Source organism: Hesperophylax consimilis, chromosome 30 (genome assembly GCF_061612785.1).
Source record: "Hesperophylax consimilis isolate HC1 chromosome 30, BYU_Hcon_1.0, whole genome shotgun sequence".
NCBI classification, from domain to species: domain Eukaryota; kingdom Metazoa; phylum Arthropoda; class Insecta; order Trichoptera; family Limnephilidae; genus Hesperophylax; species Hesperophylax consimilis.
Genome location: NC_142865.1, coordinates 260,525 through 276,829, shown reverse-complemented (window position 1 = coordinate 276,829; position 16,305 = coordinate 260,525). Strand labels below are relative to the sequence as shown.

Genomic DNA, 16,305 nt, shown 5'->3' with positions numbered 1-16,305 from the left:
GTTGAACTAATTGGAGGTAAAAAATTTGAAACATTTGTTTCCCTTTGTGTCTCATCTAAATATATATATATATATATATATAAATAATATAAGACCAAAATATTAAATAACGTGTAAATTGCATTTAATTGGAATATTATGAATGCACAGAAACAACATACTGACATAAAATATGACTAATTTATTAAAAATCTCTTTTTTGTAACCATGTTAAAAACGGGATTACAGGCCCTAAACGAATGAATTGATAGGTTTCATGTTAAACTTTGAGTTAAAAAGGAATGTACGAGTATTAAGGCGACGTCGGAACAGATAAATAAACATCATAATATTTTCTCATTTCGTCATTATATATTAACGGGATAAACGCAGGTGCATGAACATGTGTTCCGATATATTTGGATATTACTAACATTATATTAGGAAACGGCTTGCTGTCGTGTTTTTAACAAGATTTTAAGCTAACAGCAATATTCATTTTTCTCTGTGTGCGTATAAGAAAGAACTTGAAAATTATATTTTTTGGCTAAGACTAATTGTGACAGTTTTTTTCTTTTTTAATTATTTACTATATCTTAAATTTTTTTTTTGGTAACCGTATCAAATATTGATTTGTAATTATTTCATAGTACAATCCAGTAATGTTGGCCTCACTGGGTTGCTTACCCGTGCATAATGTATAATATACATCAATGGCTCTCAAGTATTTTCGAGTACGTAAGAGCTCCTGCCCAGAGGTGGCTGCCAAACTCAATACTTATGCGCACTTCGAATTTTTACAAGGTCAGCATTTTTGTGTATCTTCATAGTGATATATATAAAGACAAAATCCGTAAAAGAGCTTTAAAATGATTGAAAATCAATATTTTCTCCTATTTGTAGGAAAGCCTGTATACAGGCATTATATTATATATCGTTTAGTGGTAATACGCTTAATTATTTTAATTAATCTACTACACGCGCCTAAGTTTTAATTTGATAAGAATTGTTACAAATCCGAACCCGAGGACGATAAATTATATCCATTAACTGATTGCTTTCCGCTCACCCGTTCAGGCTTTTTAAGTAAAGCCTTTATTTTAATTGAATTCTAATCCCGACACACATTATCGGTAATTAAAACACTAATACTCACTTCTCAAAGGGTTACAAGAAATCCTACAATTCAGGATATTTGGAAAACATATTATATGAATATAATGGAACCTTTCCTTTGGTTCCCAGTTCCTAATTAAACATAAGAAAGAAATTGTATAATTGATTTAAAAACAGGATATCCACTATTTTATTCATTGAAGAAACATTATTCGAAAGCGTCCTCTAACTCCAACTCAGTAATTCTCGTTCAATCGCAAGTTTAATATTTATTTTATTTTTATTTTATATATATAAGTGGGTACAGGATGTTATATATAAGTACATATGGTTACAAAATATATTTATGTTCGCAATCTCACCAATGAAGAAACTGGTTCTTGTGATTGGTGAGCGAGTTACACTAATTATAAGAAAAATAGAAAACCATTATGCAATAGGTAAGTATATATATATATAATAGAAACAATTGAAACTTCTGGATTATCTATATGTGTAGTTGTACATATATAGTATTCTGTTACATACTAATAATTGAGTAATTAGGAACATCTAAATATCTAAACTACAAAATGATAATGTGAGAAGTAAGTATATGAATTGTGCAGAGATAAGATTGAATGCGAAGGAAATGGATGGTCTAAGCATAGACGAAACATGGAACCACATAAAAGTGTGTCTTTGTGAATCTGCTAGGGAGGTTTGTGGAATAAGTACGCAAGGTAGGAAGAAAGGTGATGCATGGTGGGATGATGAGATTAAAGCACTGGTCTCAGAGAAGAAAAAAGCATGGTTATGTCTGATTGCGGCTGGCAGTGCTTCCAGCGAAGATAAGTATCGAGCGAAAGAAGTATATAAGGAATGTAAGAAAAAAGTAAGAGTTGGAGTGAAAGAACGAAAGAAACGCCTGGAAGAGGAAGAAGGAATGAAAATGACAAACCATTTCCAAGAAAACATTAAGTTATTTTGGAAAGAAGTCAAAAGGTCCCGGAGTGGCCCAGAAAACGGAAGCATGAAAGTGATAAAATCAAAAGATGGAAAAATGTTGACGAATGAGGAAAAAATAAAAGAGAGATGGATGAATTATTTCGAGGAAGTCTTCGAAAGCGAAGTGAGTGACAGTGATTCCAGCGGTGAATCAGATATGAATGACGATGGAGTGAACGTTACCGAAATTAGCATGGATGAGATAGAAAGTTCGATTAAATGTATGAAGAATGGTAAGGCTGTCGGGTTTGACAATATTGCTGCTGAATATTTTAAAGGAGGTAGCCGTATAATTCTCACATGGTTGTGCAATCTTTTTAACCAATGTTTAAAGGAAGGTTATACGCCCTTAGACTGGAGAAGGGCTGTGATAATGCCATTATACAAAGGTAAAGGGTCACGTATGGAATGTGGGAATCATAGGGCTATTAGCCTGCTAAGTTCAGTTGGCAAGCTGTATGGTAGAATTTTGATTGAAATAGTAAGAAAGGAAACAAAAGATAAAATATGGGATGTGCAAGGTGCTTTTATGAGTGGAAGGGGGTGCATGGACCAGATCTTCTCATTGCGTATGCTCACTGAGAAGTTTCTGGCAAAAAACCAGAAACTTTTCTGTGCCTTTGTAGATCTACAAAAAGCATACGACCGAGTCGAAAGGAAAAAGCTATGGAAGGTGTTGTCCAAGTATGGAGTGAATACATATCTGACTCAGGCAATCGCGTCTCTGTATGAGGGAAGCGTTGCATGTGTTAGGGTAAACGGTGGTTTTACGGGGTGGTTTGATATCACAAAAGGTGTTAAACAAGGCTGCGTAATGTCACCGTGGTTATTCAATCTATACATGGATAATTGTATGCAAGAATTGAAAGAGGTGGGATTGGGCGCGAATTTGAATAATTTGAAAGTATGTTGCCTGTTGTATGCTGATGATGCGGTGCTGATTGCTAATAGTATAGAAGATCTACAGTCTCTCGTGTCTAGGATGAACGAAGTATGCATGAAGAATGAGTTAATGATGAATGTAAGTAAGTCTAAAGTAATGGTGTTTGAAAGAGAGAGTACGAAAACAGTGTGCAATATAATTGTGAATGAGGAATACTTGGAGCAGGTGGATGAGTTTGTGTATTTAGGAAGTATGTTTACGAGAGATGGGAAGGCTGACAGAGATATTGAAAGAAGGGTAAATGCAGGTAATTCCGTTAATGGAGGACTGAACGCCGTTGGCGCTAACAAAAAACTGTCCAAAGATTCGAAGTTAGCAGTCCACAACGGAGTGCTGGTACCTACCTTGATGTATGGAAGTGAGGCATGGAACTGGCAAAGAAAGGATGAAAGTAGATTGAATGCTGTTGAAATGAGATCCCTGAAGCGTATGTGTGGTAAAACCATGTTTGATCGTGTGAGGAATGTGGAGATCCGCAAAGAGTGCAAGGCTGATGTAAGCGTAATGAGTAAGATTAAGAAAGGGACGCTTAGATGGTTTGGGCATGTAGAGCGAATGAGCGAAGATAGGAGTGTAAGGAGGATATATGATGCAAATGCGAATGGTAGCAGAAGTCGGGGACGCCCGAGGAAGACATGGCACGATCAAGTGAATCAGATACTAGAGTCGGGCCATGTCAAGAGTCAGAATAATAGAAGAGTATGTATGAGACGATGTATGAATGTGAATGAGGCAAGGAGTGTGTGCCAAGACCGAGTTGTTTGGCGGTCCGTCCTCTCTGCCTACCCCTGCGGGGAAACGGCGTGATGGTTAGTTAGTTAGTTAGTTAGTTTAAATATAGTGGAGATGAGTATAGACTGATAAAAAATATCAATAAAGGAAAAAACAGGCAATTACTTAGTTAATTAATTCTGAAAGTGTAACTTCAGTTTTAGTTTTAGTATGTTAATATCCTTTATTTCAATCGAAAGGTTGTTGAAATACTTTATTCCTAAATAGGTATAGTTATTTTGCATTTGTTTGGTATTACATTTTGGAATTTTGATATTGTATTGATATCTTTTTGATAGGTGGGTTTCAAAATATTTGATTATATTATCTTTATAAATTTGGATAATTGCATTTTTCTTGAATATATCCTTTACTCGGGGCACCCCGAAATATGCAAATAGCGTTTCTGTTGGATACGTGAAGGATTTATTGAGGATTACTTTGAGGATTAGCTTCTGGACCACTCTGATCGGGGTTAGAATCTTATTGTATGACCCCCCTCCATCCAATAATTCCGTATTGAATTAACGACTAGATTAGTTCGTAGTACCTGTATCGAACGCGTTACGCAATGCTACCCAAAGGCCGCAAAGCAGCTTTCTGACCATGGGAGGATAAGAAAGCTATAGCCCAGCTACACTACTCGCGAAGTTGATCGAAGTTGACCGAATACGATAGTGTGGGCACGAACTTCGCTTCGCTTCGGGCAACTTCGCTTCGCTTCGCCCGACTTCCGATTGTTGTCGGTAAATGCGCCCGAGTCAAAGCGTCACGGGATAAATAAACCAATCACTGACTGGTTGGACTGAGTTACTCGCGAAGTTGCACGAGTGTGTGGGCACGCACTTCGAACTTCGGCTAACTTCGTCGAGAACTTCGTCGAAGCGAGTAGTGTAGCGGCCGCTCTAGTATTTACCCGGCCGGCGAGTACTGAGCACAACGCGCGTCCGGACACAGTATTTACATGGTATCCCCTCCCCGGCTGGAGAGCACTGGGCACATCGCAAGCCGTGGACCCAGTATTTACGTCACATCCCCTCTCCTTTGCCCAGGCGAAGCCAGGCCAAACACAGAACGGCGACGGCCAGCCAATCACCGCAAAGCACGATAAACCTAGAAATATTTCTCTTTTCATATATAATTGCGCAAATTAATGTTAGATTTGCCTGAGTCTCGCCGCAAAAATGCTAAATAAAAATATACAGGTTGAAAGGCTGGACTCTCGTCTATGTTGTAAAGTAATATTGAAATATGTAAACATTAATATTAAGTAGTTATAAGGATTTCCTCACACCAATGTCGGTCTGAGGACCCAACAGTTTTCATGAGATGAAGCGGCGTAAAGAGTACTATTGAATAAATAATTTTAATATTGATTATTAAAGTCATATGAAAACACACGAAGCTGCACAAAAATGCACCTCGTTTAGGTGGGGCGGTTCAGACGCGCGCACACCGATGTGTGCACGCTCCTGCTAGTCCTATATATACCGCGCGTAAAGCGATCTTAACTCTCTCTCTTCCGAAATCTACTCTGACCGCTTCACTCTGGACTGCTTCTCCCGCTGGAACCACTACAATCGCCTTTGACTTCTGACCTTGCGCTTCCTTGGACTGCCTACTGCTCCCTCGGATACACGACATCACAGCAACCGGAAAAGGCCCTGAACATAAAGCAGCTCACCGATTAGAAGATTCAGCACCCCTTATTTACAGTCAATGTAAAGGACTTGCGTCTGATACAGTACCTATACTCTTTTTAGGTTACTTCTTTTTAAAATATTTCTTAATCTTATGAATATGTTTACACACTTTCTGATACGCTTAACCAATTCACAGATATGTCTCTTCCACTTCATATGTTGTTCTATTATCACTCCGAGATATTTAATTTCTAATACTGAGTTCAATATTGAACAGAATTGGATACATGTGTTTTTATTACATTTGTTATTGTGAATAATTATTTTAGTGTTTGGGAGTGTTTGTAGTTTGTTAATTGAGAAATGTATACGAGTATTTAGCATCAGTCAGACGTACGCTGGAATATGCTTCGCCAATTTGGAGTTCACGATATAAACTGTAGACTATGGCATAAAACGTATTCAATTTATAAAATATCTCACTTCCAAATGCAACAATAACTTTGAATGTACATTTCAAACTCTGTAGCTAAGGCGAGTATTGGCTGATTTATACATAGAATTTTAAACAATATCATCAATTGTATCGGACTTCTGTCCCTAATTAATTTTAACATACCTTTGAGACACGCCTAATTACAAAACAAATGCAGCATCTAATTCGCCAACTAACTGTGTTCTTCTTGTAGTATTTTATTTTCTTTTACTTCAAAGATATTTACTTTTTGCAATAAAGATAATATCATGTAGATATTATCTTTAGAGACAGGTATTTATTTATTTATTATTCATTCAGTCGACATTTTACATTTATTTAAGTTTATACAAAAGTATTATTAGGTATATAAAAATATAATAATTCCTATTATATGATCATAAAACTTGAACAAAAATATGACGGTCTGTAAGGTGTATTTGCGCGTTATTTTATTTAAAACTTCTATTATTTCATAATAAATTTATTAATTAAAAATAATATGTGTTGTATACATATTTGAAGCACATTCCTGTGTTGCTGTTTCTTTCAGTGTCACCTTGGCGAATACCACCATTAGGAATAAAAAAGTTGCTTGAAATGGCTTTAGCTATGTTTGACAACCATATCTAATAGCTGAGTAATTCCTCACCTTCATCATCTGTTTCTTGATAAACTTTTAGTAAATTCCTAGTGTATCGGAACATGTGTTCATGCACCTGCATTTGCCTTGATAATATGTATTATGAAGAAATTCTAAATATTAGGATTTTTGTGAACCCGTTTTCCGACATATTAACTAAAATTTTATCGTGAAACCTTTCAATTTATTCGCCAAGAACCGACAATCAACAAACAAGAACGTTTTTAACCGGAAAACAAATAATTTGAAGAGATTCTTAATAAACTTGGCAATACTCATTTTTCTCCGCGTGGGAAAGCCATAGTCTCAGATGGTTGGGAGCAGTTGTGAATATTGTGCTAAACTAACATTAACAAAAATAAACCATATTTGCATTTCACCTTTATGACTCGTGTGTGTTTTCCTTGTTCCCAGCACTTCTCGAGAACTCCATTGGCGTGTCAGGCGGGGGCGTGCGACTACCCTGTTTCCTGGGCGGCAGCGAGGGGGCTCACCTGGTCATATGGTATAAGGAGGGGCATAACAAGTCCATCTACACGTGAGTACTAACCTCGACAATACCGCATGGCCATAACTTCTCACTTTTTCTTAGAGCGCGATGAACACATAGTTGATGAGTCAATTCACCTTCCTTCCCAGACACTGGAGTCAATCGCGTTAACAACTGTTATAAACTTACGAAAACAGTTTTTAGTTTTCGAATACGTCCCGAAATATTCCATTTGTTTGAATTTTATCTCGAACGAGTCATAGAAGCGCCCCGCTCTGACTTGTCAATGTCAACTGTGTAAAATTTATTGTAGGGCGCGAGTTTGCCTGTTTCCCGGATGGGCCAAAGGTATCAATAACACCAATTCCTCAAAGCGTCTTCCATTTAAATACCCGTATAACAAGATCAGTGTTTCCACGTGATGTCTGCGCTACAAAGATTACGATGCAAAAATTAGCGTTATCTACTTGTATATCGTAATGAAGAAAAACGCTAGTCGCTAATTTATATAAGACCTTTCAACATTTAGTTATGAAATTGAGTTTTCTCAATTTTACTTTTTTTTTTATTCCGCCCTTAAAAGTGTCAATAAATGTTCCTTACTGTATTTAAGTTGCTTAAGTGTACTAAAAACTAATTTTACTGTGACCAGTGTGGACGTATAACGACTTTAAGAAAAGATGACAAATAATATTGTTAATCCTAAGATGTGTGAATTCCTGTGCCTATAATACGAGATCAGTGCTTTGAACATTCACCAGATGTGATCATCCCTTCGGCCCCTGCCCCTTGCCCCTCGTCCACCCGCACCAATACTGCAAACCCCGCTGTCCGACGCATACAGTGCTTATTCAGTGCCGTTATAGAATGTGGGCCATATGACATTGCTTAGGCCACAGAATCATCGTTTCTCGGAATCTACCCTGAACCCGCACAAGAAAAGAGTCATTTGGCGACTCATGCAACCCCTGCCGCAACCTCCGCTCCCCACCGCTCGTGCCCTTCCGCGCGTGGAATAATGACATCGGAAATGAAGGATGAAATCAGAATGAACCCGCGCTCTTTGGTTTGCTGTCTACATGGAGTGTTTTAAAACAATTATATAGTGATAAAATAACTATTTTTAGTGGTAGTTTATTTGTTAAGTTAAATGTTATATTAAGCGTATAAATATGTATTATTTGTTTTATGTGTGTAATGATATGATAAGTTGTATAATTAAGATGTTTAAGTAGTACTTGGAAGGGTATGGCCGACAAAGATGTCTATGAGGTTCGCTATCCATCACATCGCCAACCCTTCGGTGGCGCAAAGAGGAGGACGGAACGTGATCAATGTCGAATTGGTACATGGAACATTAGAGGAGGAATGGAAAGAAAGATAAACGAACTGTGTGATACTATGGTGAGCAAATGTTTGGACGTACTTTGTATAACAGAGAGTATGAAAAAAGGTAGCGGTACAATGCAGCATAATGATAGGCTCGTCATTTGGTCTGGGAGACCAGATACGGAGAGGGCTTGTCAAGGTGTTGCAGCGCTACTGTCTCCCAGAATGATTGAATGTATGTTGCAGTATGAATGTGTAAGTCCGAGAATAATGTGGATCAGATTTAAAATCGGTTTGACAAGGGTGTTTCTTGTTATTTGCTACGCCCCTGTTAATTCTGAAAGCGATGAAGTGAAAGATGATTTTTGGACTGGTGTGAATGTTGTAATGAGACTAAAAAATATGAACGAAAGGATTATAATGGCAGGCGATTTGAATGGGTGGGTGGGAATTAGACGTGACGGATTTGATTCGGTCTTAGGTATGTTTGGGGATAAAAGAACGAATGACAACGGGAACAGAATGCTTGAAGTATGTTTAGAGTGGAACCTGTTTGTGTCGAATACTTTCTTCGATCATAAAGGTATCCACCAATATACGTGGGAAAGAGGAAATGAGAGGTCAATTATTGATTTTGTAGTAATTGACTCTAGGTTGAGAGCTGTTACCGAGGACACAAGAGTTTTCAGAGGGGCTGAGGTCGAAACTGACCACTTTCTTGTAGTGTCGAGAGTAAACCTCTTTCGCGGTTGGCGCTCTAAAGTGAAAACGGTATCAGCTCCGACAAGAGTCAAAATAGAAAAACTGCAAAACGATAATGTGAGAAGTAAGTATGTGAATTGTGCAGAGATAAGATTGAATGCGAAGGAAATGGATGGTCTAAGCATAGACGAAACATGGAACCACATAAAAGTGTGTCTTTGTGAATCTGCTAGGGAGGTTTGTGGAATAAGTACGCAAGGTAGGAAGAAAGGTGATGCATGGTGGGATGATGAGATTAAAGCACTGGTCTCAGAAAAGAAGAAAGCATGGTTGTGTCTGATTGCGGCTGGCAGTGCTTCCAGCGAAGAGAAGTATCGAGCGAAAGAAGTATATAAGGAATGTAAGAAAAAAGTAAGAGTAGGAGTGAAAGAACGAAAGAAACGCCTGGAAGAGGAAGAAGGAATGAAAATGACAAACCATTTCCAAGAAAACATTAAGTTGTTTTGGAAAGAAGTCAAAAGGTCCCGGAGTGGCCCAGAAAACGGAAGCATGAAAGTGATAAAATCAAAAGATGGAAAAATGTTGACGAATGAGGAAAAAATAAAAGAGAGATGGATGAATTATTTCGAGGAAGTCTTCGAAAGCGAAGTGAATGACAGTGATTCCAGTGGCGAATCAGATATGAATGACGATGGAGTGAATGTTACCGAAATTAGCATGGATGAGATAGAAAGCTCGATTAAATGTATGAAGAATGGTAAGGCTGTTGGGTTTGACAATATTGCTGCTGAATATTTTAAAGGAGGTAGCCGTGTAATTCTCACATGGTTGTGCAATCTTTTTAACCAATGTTTAAAGGAAGGTTACACGCCTTTAGATTGGAGAAGGGCTGTGATCATGCCATTATACAAAGGTAAAGGGTCACGTATGGAATGTGGGAATCATAGGGCTATTAGCCTGCTTAGTTCAGTTGGCAAGCTGTATGGTAGAATTTTGATTGAAAGAGTAAGAAAGGAAACAAAGGATAAAATATGGGATGTGCAAGGTGCTTTCATGAGTGGAAGGGGGTGCATGGACCAGATATTCTCATTGCGTATGCTCACTGAGAAGTTTCTGGCAAAAAACCAGAAACTTTTCTGTGCCTTTGTAGATTTACAAAAAGCATACGACCGAGTCGACAGGAAAAAGCTATGGAAGGTGTTGTCCAAGTATGGAGTGAATACGAATCTGATTCAGGCAATTGCGTCTCTGTATGAGGGAAGCGTTGCATGTGTTAGGGTAAACGGTGGTTTTACGGGGTGGTTTGATATCACAAAAGGTGTTAAACAAGGCTGCGTAATGTCACCGTGGTTATTCAATCTATACATGGATAATTGTATGCAAGAATTGAAAGAGGTGGGATTGGGCGCGAATTTGAATAATTTGAAAGTATGTTGCCTGTTGTATGCTGATGATGCGGTGCTGATTGCTAATAGTATAGATGATCTACAGTCTCTCGTGTCTAGGATGAACGAAGTATGCATGAAGAATGAGTTAATGATGAATGTAAGTAAGTCTAAAGTAATGGTGTTTGAAAGAGAGAGTACGAAAACAGTGTGCAATATAATTGTGAATGGGGAATACTTGGAGCAGGTGGATGAGTTTGTGTATTTAGGAAGTATGTTTACGAGAGATGGGAAGGCTGACAGAGATATCGAAAGAAGGGTAAATGCAGGTAATTCCGTTAATGGAGGACTAAACGCCGTAGGCGCTAACAAAAAATTGTCCAAAGAAGCGAAGTTAGAAGTCCACAACGGAGTGCTGGTACCTACCTTGATGTATGGAAGTGAGGCATGGAACTGGCAAAGAAAGGATGAAAGTAGATTAAATGCTGTTGAAATGAGATCCCTGAGGCGTATGTGTGGTAAAACCATGTTTGATCGTGTGAGAAATGTGGAGATCCGCAAAGAGTGCAAGGCTGATGTAAGCGTAATGAGTAAGATTAAGAAAGGGACGCTTAGATGGTTTGGGCATGTAGAGCGAATGAGCGAAGATAGGAGTGTAAGGAGGATATATGATGCAAATGTGAATGGTAGCAGAAGTCGGGGACGCCCGAGGAAGACATGGCACGATCAAGTGAATCAGATACTCGAGTCGGGCCATGTCAAGAGTCAGAATAATAGAAGAGTATGTATGAGACGATGTATGAATGTGAATGAGGCAAGGAGTGTGTGCCAAGACCGAGTTGTTTGGCGGTCCGTCCTCTCTGCCTACCCCTGCGGGGAAACGGCGTGATGGTTAGTTAGTTAGTTACTTTTTTTTTTGAAGTCAGATAAAATTGACCTTACTTCGGGCGAACTATTTCCACGATACATATATCGGATTATCACTTCAGTGACCTCAACCCAGCGTTGGTCGTTACATATTTCTTCAGATCGGAATAGTTATTAAACAAGTTTTTTTTTATTATTATTTATTTAGTTAGTTTATACATTTGAATACAAACTAATATAAACAAGATCATATTTCATTTTGTAATTTTACATATTTTTACAATAAATATAACATTTCTTTTTAAATACATTCATTCTTCCTTCATTCTTCAGACTTTCAGGCATTTCATCATACATTTTTAGTCCTTTGTACATTAGGCAGTTCTGTGATTTTGTTTTTTTCATATGTGGCAATCTAATCCTATTTACATTTCTGGTTTCGTAATTATGAACATCTCTATTAAAAACAATTTCATCCTTAAAATATTTTGGCATTTGGTTGTTCATGATTTTATGTACAAAAATTAACACATTATATAATAGTCTCTTTTTTATAGAAATCCAATTTAGCTGTTCTCTCATTTGATCTATGCTTGCGTATTTTCCTTTTCCTAGTATACATCTCATAGCTCTATTCTGTATAACATCTAGCTTGTTCAAGTTTCCTTCATTGGCCAAATATAACATAGTAGAGCAATAATCTAAATGTGGAGCAACTATAGTTTTATAAATCAGCTCTGTAGTGTTTCCATTTAGTTTATTTCTTAATCTTCTAAGAAAATTGACTTTTTTAGATACCTTCTTTAGCACATATTCAAAATTTGCTGCGAAAGTTAGTTTTGAATCTAGTATCACACCTAGGTACTTAATTTCATTTACTTTTTCAATTTTTTCGTCATTAATTGTCAATTTTAACTCTGTGTTATGCGTTTTGTTGCCTATTTCCATATATTTTGTTTTGTTGACATTCAGTTTTAATTTGTTTAATTTCAGCCATTTCGCTATATTTTGAAGGTCTTCATTTAATTTATTGATTGCATCTGTGTACTCTTCACATGAAATATAGATTAATGTATCGTCTGCAAATAATCTAATTTTGCAATGTTTTATGGTTTTAATTATATCATTAATGTAAATAATGAATAGAATTGGACATAATACCGACCCTTGTGGAACACCGAGGTTGTTTTCTATCGGTTCTGATTCTGAGCTTTCCACTTTTGTTACCTGTTTTCTTTCATGGAGATATTCTTTGAAAAGATTTAGAGCTACTTCAGAAAGACCTATATCTTCTAATTTTTCCAAAAGTTTTTTCCTTTCTATCGTTTCAAATGCTCTTTTAAAATCTAAGAATGCTGCAATGGTGATTTTTTTATTATCTGTTTCTTTCTTCCATGTATCAATCACAATGTTTATTGCAGCTTCACAAGAGTTATTATTACGGAATCCTGATTGTTCGTCACTTAATATATGATGTTTTTCCAAATACTCAACGAGTTTTTTCTTTATTACAATTTCTAGTACCTGTTCGTATTTTGGTAACATATTTATAGGTCTAAATTCTTCACATTTTCTGGTATTAACAACTTTCGGAATCGGGATCACAATAGATGTTTTCCATGTGTTTGGAAATTTTCCACTTCTTAACGATTCATTTATTATGTTCAGTAGATGAGGTCCTATCACTGGCATTGCATCCCTTAAAACTGTAAAACTTATTCCATCTGGACTCTCTTTTGATTTGGTGCTGTTTAGAATCTGTAAAAGATATGTTTCATCAATCTCTTTAAACACAAGTTTTTCTCGGTTTAGGGGAACATTTCTCACGCGGTTGTCTTCCTTCAGTATTGGTATACTCTGATGTAATTCCGTTATACTGTTTACAAAATATTTGTTGAAGCAGTTCTGTATGCTACCCTGTATCTGATGTGGAAATTCAATGTCATGTTTCATCCCTTTATCTTCAGTTTGCATTTATCCTTTTATGGTTTTCCACATTTTTTTAGTGTCTCCTTTTTCACAGATAATTTTATTTTTATGTCTTCCTGTAGTTTTTCAATATGCTGACTATTTCTACATGTAACAATTATTTTACCATCCTTTGCATTTTTTATTCCCATCACTCCTGTTTCAATTGGATCAATTTGTTTTTTAATATCCTCTTCGGTTTTCTCCGTGGTCTGCTCTTCTTTCGGAGTGATAATAATTTTTTTCCCCAAATTTTGGTATTGCTTATTGTTACCGGTAATTTCCTTAAGTATTCTATTTTCTCCAGAAATATCGGCCATTTTTGCTGCCATTTCGCTTATTAACCCCAAAATTGTAATTGTTTTCGGGGTTAATTTATTAATTTGTTCTTTGTTTAGTTTTGTCGAACTGTCATTAATGCAATTTTGTAGAATTAGAACTGCATCTGTGGCTTTATCAATAAAACTTTTAGGATCCATATTGAGTTACTTTATTTATTTCACTATTCACGGAAAAAATCAAGTTTTATGTCCGTTTATCTCAGATCACCTGTCTATTTTAATGTTTTTCTGTGGTTTTCTTCTGTCAAAACTTTTAATGTAAACTTTAAAGATATATAGCACCTTGTTTACTCAAGACAACGAAAAACCAATTATTTGAATACATTCATTTACCACTTCTTTTTAAAACGATATATTGCTTGATTATTTTGAAACACCAATAAAGCAACACTTTAACATAATTTAAGGACAACTTTATTGTTATGTTCAGAGTTCAATTCCATAGACAGTGGGGTTGGAAAATGTAGTAAGTGGCCAATGTAGTATGTTCCGAACATAGTATCTATCACATACTATCTACATAATACTCGAGAGAAATATCTTAGATTACCTCATAAATCTCTGGTAATTACCCAATGAATTTGATCAGTGGCGTAACAACCTCGCCCCAGGCAAGCTTGCAAACCAGTATTCGTAATAATATATTTCCAACAAAAGAGGAAATGAATGCCATTTTTGAAAAATTTGTTTCGCTCAAAGAACTTATTTATTTAGGATATACAAAAACATGTATTTGTAAAGGTTTTCGAAGAGTAAACATGATTTTGAATTGTATTATTTACCCATTATTTTGCCTTGCGAGAAAACCAAAATAACATTATTTTAAAAAGATTTCATATTTATTTTGGAATATTGTGAGTTCCCAATAATTGTAAAAGAAGATAAATGGATTCCAAGTTTTCGTGGTTTACGCCCAAATATTTTTTTTGTATTTTGTTTGTTTTAAAATATGTATTTTATGAAGAGCCTAAGTCAGAATATATGGAGATACTACGTGCAGCGTTTCTTGAAGGATGGACGGAGGGAAGGTATTGTAGCGGTAGCTACTAGAAGTTTCGGAAACGTTCATACATGTAACCCGCATCGCCTTAGAACCTACTAGTGAAACATCTTATGTACTGCGCATCTACCTACTTGCGAATTGCTGGTTTGTTCTCGAACGCATTTGCGTCTTTATAAAGCGGCTACGTCAAGGTACCTAGGTCAGCCAGTAATTAGCAGAGTCTTATAAGTCACTATTATACGAGCAGCAAGCGACAACTGAGACTGGCGCCCATCCATCCCGCGTACTGGCCCCCCGAGCCGCTTTCCACTCCTACCTCACGGCGTCGCCATGGGCCACGGACCTACTACGCCTGGCGTTGCACGAACTAAAAGGAGAGGCTACGATTTATTTTCGACTCGCCGTGATTACAATATCGTCTCGGCCTTGTGGTACCATCCCTGGCCTGCACATACGACATCTTGCGTCTGCGCCTTGACCCTGCGACATCTTCGCTGGCTTCCGTCTCCCGCGCAGCGAGCTCACGCCCTCGCATCGTCTGCCGACAAGTTCAACCCTACATTCGGCTCTCTGACTTTACACTGGAGTACCAGGAAGTCTCAACTTCATCCCCAGTGCTGAATACCATCTACATGTCCGGTCTCCACCAACGCGGTGTCAAGCCACCAACTTCATCGCCTCGACCAATCCACCACCATCATCTCCTCTTACATCTGGTGTCGATCTTCCACTCGGGGAATTTGCCGCTGACTACATCCACCGACGCGACGCGATGTCAATCTTCGGCACGGGGAATTCACCGTCGACTACATCCACGTGATGATGCATGATCAACGGTCCGGAATCATCTCGCTACTACACTGACTCAATAAAGGCTGTGACCTCACAACCTCTTTCATTTGTCTCATTAGCAAATCCCCAAAGTATTTGTAAAATAAAAGGAAAGACATCAAATAAATGTCGGAGGAGGGAAGAAACACGGAGACCGACAAATGAATGCTGGTGAACTTAAAAACGTTTTACGTCTCTCCCGGGTGTACCATCTGTATTTATCAAATATTGAGGCTACAGCCCGTGATCCCTTAAAATTTAATTGTTGAGCATAGTTGAGATTTGAGATTGAGAAACTGGGCGTCTTGTATGGGGCTAGCAGATTCTCCAATTGTAACCAGCCGCTAACCCTACATATATATACAAGACGCCCAGCTCCTTTGAATCCAGATAGGCACTGACCGTGTTTAAAAATATGAAAACTATGGTGGACAGAGGAAGTTCCCAAACCATAACAATAACATCAGGCTAATTTGTGCGCTTTTGGGAACAACTCATGGTGAGTGAGGAATATAATCCGAACGGCGTTAGAAAGAGAAAACACCTCGCTTTATATTAAAATCTACAAGTTAATAACGGTAGAATCAAAATATTCACCAGTAATTTTAGTTAAAATTCGTGAAAGAAATCGTTGAAGTGACCATTTTTTTATTTTTATGTTTGCGTTCAAAATATTAACATTTCATAAACATATGTTTGTTTCTAATAATAAAATATGATGCGTATTTTATTACCTTTCAAAAACCGTTTTCAGTTTTAGAATAAATTCAGAAATATTCCATTTATTTGGATTTTTAGCAAAACGGAAATCCTTCTACCTTCAGACTGGGCC

At 37.2% G+C, this 16,305-nt stretch overlaps 1 protein-coding gene across 1 annotated transcript in view; it reads left to right on the top strand.

The window, feature by feature from the left end:
* LOC149409491 (nephrin-like) overlaps positions 1 to 16,305 on the top strand; it is a 410,217-nt gene that overhangs the window by 260,299 nt on the left and 133,613 nt on the right. The window contains exon 2 of the mRNA XM_089649438.1: positions 6,972 to 7,095. Within this exon, the coding sequence (XP_089505564.1) occupies positions 6,972 to 7,095 (124 nt within the window). The remainder of the gene's footprint in view (positions 1 to 6,971; positions 7,096 to 16,305) is intronic.